The sequence below is a fragment of the Musca autumnalis genome, unplaced genomic scaffold, assembly GCF_047663935.1.
Source record: "Musca autumnalis isolate F117 unplaced genomic scaffold, ASM4766393v1 scaffold_1, whole genome shotgun sequence".
NCBI classification, from domain to species: domain Eukaryota; kingdom Metazoa; phylum Arthropoda; class Insecta; order Diptera; family Muscidae; genus Musca; species Musca autumnalis.
This window is the reverse complement of record NW_027411644.1, coordinates 12437244-12446796: the sequence shown is the minus strand read 5'-3', so window position 1 is coordinate 12446796 and position 9553 is coordinate 12437244. Positions and strand designations below refer to the sequence as shown.

The window sequence follows — 9553 nt, the reverse complement described above, 5'->3', positions numbered from 1 at the left end:
GCCTTTCCCATTCCATCGTATTTCCTGTATGGCAGTAATGTCGGCCTTGTACTTTTCAAGTACATCTGACAATGCGTAAATTGCACCTTCTCTATAAAGAGTGCGAACATTCCAGGTGCAGATTCGCAGATCATGGTCCTTAAAACGTTTGCGGGGGTCGTCAACTTTAGAGGGATTTGTTTTTCTTTTCTTTTGTTTTTCCATAGTAGGCTGCTTTTTCTAGGGGAGGGTTACTAACCCGACGCCCAAACCCAAGTTTTTAACATTTTTTAACTACCATTAACGGGTGTTAAAGGCAGTTCCCCAGGTGACACCACGGGGAGGTCAGTGTCCACTTGGGATGAGAGAGGGACCAAGATAAATCCTGGACTTTGCCATGTTAAAGCCGGTCAGGACCGTTCCTTGGTATCTCTCATCCCCTACGTCACCCTATGGTGACGGTCTTTCTAATTTTTCCTCTTATCTAGTCTACTATCCTGCTGACTTTAAGAGTAAGCTCTTGGGTTTTCTGGGTTCGTACGACGAAGCTCATCACGCTCCTTTGCTAATCCCGTCGCCTGAAAATGAAAGCTCTCTGAAGCTGTGATTGGTAATATCTCTGAACCCTTGCCAGTCAGCTTTTTCGTGGTTTTGAGAAAAGTACAGCGGTCTGAGTCAAGAGAAATGACGGGTTGCCAGGGCATGTCATTTATCAGATCAGGTGTCACAGTGGAGATGTCATGTGAGCAGTGGCAATCTATCTCTTATTCTCGTAGGAGCCCCTCCATTCACCATGCATGCTATGCTTGGCCAGCACTGTACTTTTCTGCTCATTGAGCAGGACGGATTCCAAATGGTCATGATAAGTTAAAGTCTGCAATTTCGCTGTCTTTGTTGCGGAGAATTGGTGGAATCAGGGATGTACGCGTATTTTTAGGGGACACGCCTTTGTTAAAATAATGGATTATTAGTCGGTCGAAAATACAATAACTTTCTTTATTTACAAAAATTATTAAAATTTTTCTATTTTTTTATTTACAGAAAATAATCGGAATAAGGATATTTGGTGAAAAATGTATTCATTAAAGATTTCACAATCAAACTTATGGACTTTGACATATCTGCCTGTACCTCACGATACAATTCCTTCCAATTGGCATTGATGAATTCATTGGTGCTCGCTGTCAAGGCTTTGTCGCCATCAAACAGCGAATCAAAGTGGAATTCAACATGTTCCGGTTCAACTTCCAACTTGACATGTTCCAAAGCTGCATAGGTGAGAGCATTTCTTTTCAATGGCTTTAAATCGAAGGCATATTTGAAACGGAGATTTTCTAGAGGATTGAAAAAAAGGTTTATAAACAAAGTATTATTATATATTATTGGTATTACTTACTGCATCTAAATGTCAAGGTACCTTCACCCTTGATGGGCAATATCATTACCTTTCCATCGATAATGTAATGACCCTTAAAATTCAAGTGATCAATTGTTCCAGTTAGGGAGTTACGTCCGCTCATATCGGATTTAAATCCTCTGTTAGGGAAATTATTAAATAACATATAATTATTAAAAAGAAGTTTTAAATATTTCCAAACTTACTGAAATTGTGAAATTTGCAATGTTTTCAATCCCTCCAATTCCAAATCACTTAATTTAACTTCAACATTTACAGGACTGTTGGGATTTCTTTTTAGGGTCATTTTCTTTATATGCAATGGGTCGAATTGTGCCAAATTTATTTGTGGCAGACCTCCATAGTATTTTTGTATTACTTCATTGGTGGCCTTGATAATACACGTTTCATTGGCATTTTTACATTTGGGAAAATTGGGAGCTAAAAATATATGATTTAAATTCGGAATAGCATTGGATATTACTACAAGCAATCACTTACGAAACTCGCTCTGTGCCGCAACTAAAATAGTTAAGAACCCAAGAAGTGTAAGGAAATTCATAGCGAATAATTTGAACTTAACGCCTCTTTAGTTTAACTTCAACTGTAGTCTTATTTTGAAACATTACAATTTTTATATAATTTTAAATATGAAAGTTTTTGTTCCTTCTACTTGTGTTCTTTATTAAAAATACATTGTCATACACATAACTATCTACAAGACACAACCCTTCCTACATGGCTGGACAATATGACAAAGGCAACGACTAATAACTACAACTTGTAAATGTTACATGCAGTCAACCAGCAACAAAAGTTGTTCGATGCCACTTGCTAATCTCTCTGCTTAAGCGTAATACATCACCAGCTCCTCATGTGTCATAAGTCATATTCCAACACGAGCAACATTCGTTTATTTTATTTTAATTGCCTGCATGTTGTCAACACGGGCAGCGAACTACATGCCAAATTGCTTGGTTTGTAGAATATAAGGCAGAGTTTAATTTTTGAAATAAGTGCTTCAGGAAGAGATTTACACAATTTATATTATCAGGTGATCTAAATTATTGCCTTACATTTTTTGGCATAAAAATTGACGGGAGTGTGTGTTTCAGCAGAACGTTATCAAATTGGTTTAAACTTCGAATCGTTTCAAATATTTTCTAAACGTGGTACAGTGGTTCAGGAATCGTATTTCGATTTCTATATGGTATTCGACGTGCTCCTAAAGATGACAATTTTTTTCCAATTTTGGAAAATACGTCATTTTTGCAAATTTCTGGAGAAAGAAATAGCTATTTGTTGGAAACTATAAGAGATATTGTGTTCAATGTTTTTTTGTTAGGTATGTAGGATTGTTGGGTGACGTAGGGGATGGAAGATACCAAGGAACGGTCCTGGCCGGCTTTAACATGGCAAAGCCCAGGATTTATCTTGGTTCCTCTTTCATCTCAAGTGGACACCGACCTCCCCTTGGTGTCACCCGGGGAGTTGCCTTAAATACCCGTTAAAGGTAGTGAGCTAACATGTGCCGCTCGTTCACCCATAAGAACCCTCCCCTAGAAAAAGCAGCCTACTATGAAAAAACGAAAGAAAAGAAAAACAAACCCCTCTTAAGTTGACGAACTCCGCAAACGTTTTAAGGACCATGATCTGCAAATCTGCACCTAGAATGTTTGCACTCTTTATAGAGAAGGTGCAGTTTACGCATTGGCAGATGTACTTGAAAATTACAAGGCTGACATTACTGCCATACAGGAAATACGATGGATTGGGAAAGGCGTCACAACAACACCTAAAGGTGACGCACTGTATTATAGCTGCCATGACACAAAGCATGAGTTTGGTTGCGGATTCGTAGTTAGTCGGAGACTAAAACATCTCGTATCCAGCTTCACCCCAGTGAATGAAAGACTTGCTGAAATTCAAATAAAAGCTAAATTCTTCAACAACAGCTTTATTTGCGCTCATGCTCCCACTGAAGACAAGGACGAACATACCAAAGATATATTTTACGAGCGCTTAGAAGAAACATATGACCGTTGCCCTGCCCATGACATTAAAATCATTCTAGGCGATTTTAATGCCAAAATTGGAAAGGAGAATATCTTTGGCCCAACAGTCGGGAAATTCAGTCTCCACAGTGAAACATCTGACAATGGTATGAGGCTGATAGATTTTGCAGCTGCAAAAAACATGGTAGTTAGCAGTACCAGATTTAAGCATCTCGATATTCATAAAGTCACCTGGCTGTCTGCAGATCAAAGAACAAGTAATCGAATTGATCATGTTGTGATAGATGGAAGACATGCATCAAGCGTGTTGGATGTACGATCGTTCCGAGGAGCAAACATAGATTCGGACCACTACCTTGTTGCAGCAAAGGTACGTACCCTTCTAAACGTTGCAAATAAAGCACGAACAGATACAACGCGGAAGTTGGACATCGGTAACCTGCAAACACAACAGATAGCCACAGCATATTCCACTCAATTAGCCCAATTGCTTAATGAAAGCACTCCTCGTCCGATAACATATCAGCACAATGGCAAAATATTGCCCACTCCATGCAAACAGCCGCAAAATCCATACTTGGATACCAGAGACCTCCACCAAGGAATCCATGGTATGACCAGGAGTATCGTGCTGTTATCGAAGAGAAAAATGCGGCATATAGGGCTACTCTATAATCAGTAGCAACGCGTAGCGCACGAGAGAAGTATCGGGAGAAAAAGAGTGAGGAAAAACGTCTTTTCCGCAGGAAAAAGAGAAAAATGGAAAGACGGAAGTGTGAAAAAATCGAGATGTACAGGAGCCAGAATGAAGTCCGAAAGTTCTACCAAAGAGTGAAACATAAAATTGATGGCTTTGGTACAGGCACCAGCAAGGTAATTTGGTAACTGATACAGATAGTGCGCTCAGGATATGCAAAGAACATTTCTCCAAACTGTTGGTATCCTATAGTAGCGAAGACGGCTAAGATATCAAAGATTCAATCCCAGAAAATGGTATTGAATGTATACCGCCCAGCCAAGATGAGGTAAAGACAGCAATAAGTCGACTGAAGAATAATAAGACAGCAGGAGCCGATGGCTTACCGATCGAGCTGTTAATACCGTAGGTGACACCCTGATAAGGTGTATTCATCAGCTAGTTAGCACTATCTGGCAGGAAGAACGAGTACCAGACGATTGGAACCTGAGCATCCTGTCCCCTGTCCACAAGATAGGAGATAAGACTGTATGCTCTAACTATAGGGGCATAAGTCTTCTGCCTATTACCTAAAAGATAGTGTCAGGGATAATGTGCGAACGACTAAAGCCTATGGTCAACGAGATTATTGGGCCATACCAATGCGGCTTTAGACCTGGCGAATCCACCATTGACCAGATATTTTCCCTGCGGCAAATCCTGGAAAAGACCCAAGAGATGCAGATCGTCACTTACCACCTTTTTGTTGATTACAAAGCAGCCTTCGATACCCCCTACGTTCAAAGGTATTCCAAGCCATGTCTGAATTTGGTACCCCTGCAAAGCTCATCCGGCTTTGTAGAATGACATTAACTGATACTCGATCGTCAGTTAAAATAGGAAAGAATCTCTCCTAAGAGTTTGGTACCAAAAGAGGTTTCAGACAAGGTGATGGCCTCTCGTGTGATCTTTTCAACATTCTGCTGGAAAAGGTTATATGAGATGCGAAGGTGAAAAGAAGTGGCACAATATATACAAACAGCCATATGTTACTTGTTTATGCCGATGACATTGAGAAGACAAAGTTAATGGTGTCGTCGAGCATTGCGTCCATAGAGATCGGGACAACTGTTGATGCTGATGTATGGTTCAGAAGCCTGGGTACTTGCGCAAGCAGACAAGGCAGTGCTTGGTGTGTTTGAGAGAAAAATTCTTCGAAAGATCTACGGACCGATCTGCGTTGACGGTGAATATCGACGTCGCATGAACTACGAGCTGAATCTGCTATACAACGACATCAATATTGTCAAACATATCGAGATGCAACGATTGCGTTGGCTAGGCCATATCATAAGAATGAGCGACGATGAATCGCTAAAAAGGCACGCAGAATTGGCAGGCCTAAGCAAACAAATGGTATTCCAGAAAGCGAAGCAGTAAACAGAGAGAATTGGAGATCTTTTCATAATTCGGCTTATGGAACAAATGTTCTGTAATGGGCCAGCTAAGTAAGTTAGTAAGTATGTAGGGTTGTTATCATTAAGAACCGTTTCAATAAAATACCGTATCGTTTACACGAAGTGAGCTATTTTATTTTTCCACAGGTACTAATTTTTAGTGAAATTCCAACTTTAGTGGACTAGAACTTTTAGGGAACAATATGGAACAACGTTTTGTTTTCGCATTAAGATATCTGAGTGTGTCCGCTTTGAGCCCATTTAAACTTTTGTAAAAGTACAGTTTTTAAATTTTTTTTAAATTACATGGTTAAAATGTGTGTTTTTTATCCATACCGTTTCCCATATAAATTATAGCTTGTTAAAAACAAAATATTTTTAATATATGAATTTTTATAAGAGTTATATGAGGTTTATGTAAATCGAAGGAGTATTTGTTTAATTTTGGAAAAACATTGTTTTTTTAATTTTTTTTATATTTTTTGTTTCTCAAAAACACTCTTATTTTGATGTAAAATATGAAAAAACTCAAATTCACCATAGTATGGTGGGTATATTAAAATAGTTTTTCCGTTTGTAACGCATTGAAATGATCATTTGTGACCCAATAAAGTATATATCGTCACCATAAATGACCGAAGTCGTATCTCCAAAAAAGTCAAAATTAGTATTATGATTGAATCTAATACATAAGACTAAAATACATGCTCATATAAAATTTCAAACTTCTACGTTAAAAAATAACGATCCTGTTCAAGAAAAGTAATTTTGTTGTAATGACGGATCTAAACCAAGCGTTTTCGCGGTTTTGGTGTCATTACTTACTCCCATTTGTGTATGATTGATAATATACCATATACTCGCCTACATAAGATTGATATTCCATAAAACAGTTTTTCATTTTATAACGTTTTTTGCTTCACCTGTAAAGTTATTAGTTTGTTAGTTACAACTATTGGCATTTATGGTGACGATATATTCCTGATAAGGGTAAAATTCTGAGTCGATCTATGCATATCCGTCCGTCCGTCTGTGGTAATCACTCGAGCATCCACAAAAATGGAGATAGGACGCTAAAATTTTGGGAAGATGCATCTTTTGTTTGCAGGCAGGACAAGATCCACGTTTTGGTATAGCCCCCATATAACAGTACTGCCCGATTTCAGGTATTTTGACGTTTGTATTCACATTTTCAAACCGAATTAGCTATAATTTGACATTTAGGGTTCCTAGTGATCATCAAACTTATATTCCAAAAATGATGGGTATAGGTCCATGTTTTGGTATAGCCCCCATATAACGGTACCTCCTGATTTTCAGTATTTTGAGGATTTTAGCAAACCTTTTTAACAGAACTATCTGCAATTTGCCATCTGAGGTTCTGTGTGTTCACGAAACTTCTCCAGTAAAAATGGTCAACATAGGTGTACATTTTGGTATAGCCCCCATCCATATACGGTACCTCCCGATTTTCGGTATTGTGAGGACTTTAGCTGAAACTTTTAACCGAACTAGCTGTCATTTAACATTGGAGATTCTGAGTGTTCACGAAACTTCTCCGCCAAAAATCGTCAATATAGGTCAATGTTTTGGTAATGCCCCCATATAACGGTACCTCCAAATTTTCGATATTTTGAGGGTTTTAGCTACAATTTTTAACTGAACTAGCTGTAATTTGACATTTGCGGTTCCGAGTGTTCTCGAAACTTCTCCAATAAAAATCGTCAACATAGGTCTAGGTATTGGTATAGCCCCCATATAACGGTACCTCCTGATTTTCGATATTTTGAGGATTTTAGTTACAGTTTTTATCCAAACTATCTCTAATTTGACATTTGAGGTTCTGAGTGTTCACAAAACTTCTCCGACAAAAATCGTCAATATAGGTCCATGTTTTGGTATTGCCCCCATATAAGGGTACCTCCCGATTTTCAGTATTTTGAGAATTTCAGCTAAAATTTTTAACCGAACTAGCTGTAATTTAACATTTAAATTTTCAGTGGTCACGAAACTTCTTCACTAAAAATCGTCAATGTAGGTCCATGTTTTGGTATTTTGAGGGTCTTAGCTACATTGTTTTACGGAATTACCCGTCATTTGTGTTTTGAGGTTCCCTGCAGTTATAAAACTTTTCCGTCAACAATTGTAAAGATAGGTCGAGACTTTGATATAGCCCTGTAGGTTTTACCTTTCACCTGGCTGAACACATTTTTAGATTAGATTACATAATTTAGGCATTTGGGCTATCCATGGTTGAAAAATTGTTCCATCTAAAATTGTGAAAGGAAACTAATTATTTAATTTTATTAAATACTATTTTATGGTCGAGGGTATAAAATGTTCGGCCCGGCCGAACTTAACGATTTTTAACTTGTTAACTTTGTCCTTGAATTCCTCTGCAACTACTATACCGAATTCGAATTCTTTTAATGTATCGGAAAGCTTATTATGTTATCTATCGAACAAAAAATTATAAAAATATCTCTATCCGGTCCAAAGTTACAGAGTTTTGACAGGAAAAAACGATTCTAAACTTCTGTGCGTCTTTTCGATTCCATACACATGGACGGGTAGTATCAGTGTGTATGGTAGAGTACAATTTTTGTATGACGAGTAGTGATCTTGCTTTAAAAGCAGCATCTGTTGGCCAATATTATTCGTTCCTTTATTTCAAAACTGATTTTGGTTTTATTTATGGCGATGCCGATGTAAATAAAGTCAGTAACTACTGCGAATTTGTAATTTTCAACGTCCACAATTGGTCCGAGTCTTGCGTGTTAATACTATAAACTAGTTATAACCTCAGTATTTAGACTAACGAGTGTAAATACACTTTCATGCGGCCAAAAAAAAATTACCTCATCGAAATAAAGGTTTTAGACCTCTTGTATGTTTGGACGAAATCCGTTTCAGACAATTTGGAGTCAATTGAGCAATGTCCGTCCGTCTGTCTGTCTGGCTGGCTGGAGCGCGCGATAACTCTCGAACGGAAAAATGTTATCTCGTAATATTTTTGACAATTTAGTTTAAGTTCAAATAGTTCAGGTACATTTCCTTACAAAATTCAAAAATGTTCGGAAGGGAGTAACCGATTTGGTTCACACTTTTCACATCGTCAAATTGTTCGAGAGTTACCGTGTGCACCATTTTAGCGAGAATTTTTGATATTTTGTGGGAAAAGTATCGGAAGGAGTGGCCAATGTGGGCAAAATGTAACGAGGACCAAATCGGTTGATCCGTTCAAGACTTCAAATTGTCTGAAACGGATTTCGTCCATTCCACGGCTGCGGGTTCTATGTACCGGTTGTCAGATTCGCATCGACTATATGTTAACATCGGTGAGCTAGATGTAGGGAATGATGCTCTAGTCTTAGCTGACTGCTGTAGTCTTAGCTCCAGTACTAATGCGAAAGGAGTTATGCTGCTATCTGCTGCGCCAAAAAGATCTCCAAAACTGTCTTAAACTTCGTTGTCCAAATACGAAACACCCAATCTCAATCTCTCCAACAATAACAACACCCGCAGCATGGTGTTATTCAGCGCCCAGGAAATGCATCATTCCTGCAACGATATCCGCAACAAAGTCAGCGAAACTGTAGAATTAATGAATCGGCATATGTCATAGTCGCCGCGATCCAGGAAACACCTCACCTGTAGCTTGTAACGCAATGTGATGGTTACAACATTTTGGGGAAGGATCGTTGAAGAGGCGGTGAAGGAGGACTTATCATTGAAGATAAGACTTGAAGATCCCACACTCAGTTGTAGCTATTATCACTTGTTTGTTTTATGTGCGCTGCTGCTGAGTAGCACTTAAGATTTTATGACCCTTTTAATGGCACATGCATGTGAGAAAATTCTTCAATTATTAATTGTTTGTATTTTTAGAGCGCCGATGTAGTTGATAAGAATTATGAATTGCAATAGAACAGGTTAAGAATTCGAATGTATTGTCACAGTTATTCAAATGAAAATAGTGGCTCACAACCACTCACTTGGTGTAGACGTTCGGTGTGTCTTACAAACACTC

The 9553-nt window shown here is 38.4% G+C and overlaps 1 protein-coding gene across 1 annotated transcript; it reads right to left on the bottom strand.

The window, feature by feature from the left end:
• Positions 1 to 946: 946 nt before the first annotated feature.
• Positions 947 to 2153, bottom strand: LOC141390344 (protein takeout-like). Its single transcript, XM_073963258.1, has 4 exons — positions 1877 to 2153; positions 1582 to 1816; positions 1376 to 1515; positions 947 to 1313 (listed from the first exon to the last, which is right to left on the bottom strand). The coding sequence occupies exons 1-4, from the start codon at positions 1935 to 1937 to the stop codon at positions 1015 to 1017; spliced, it is 735 nt and encodes a 244-aa protein (XP_073819359.1). The 5' UTR covers positions 1938 to 2153; the 3' UTR covers positions 947 to 1014.
• Positions 2154 to 9553: the final 7400 nt, after the last annotated feature.

Coding starts and splice junctions, on each gene's coding strand:
- LOC141390344 (XM_073963258.1), bottom strand. CDS start 1,937: ATGAATTTCCTTACACTTCTTGGGTTCTTAACTATTTTAGTTGCGGCA. Junction 1,817..1,876: donor TGCGGCACAGAGCGAGTTTC/GTAAGTGATTGC, acceptor ATATATTTTTAG/CTCCCAATTTTCCCAAATGT. Junction 1,516..1,581: donor TTGCAAATTTCACAATTTCA/GTAAGTTTGGAA, acceptor TTTCCCTAACAG/AGGATTTAAATCCGATATGA.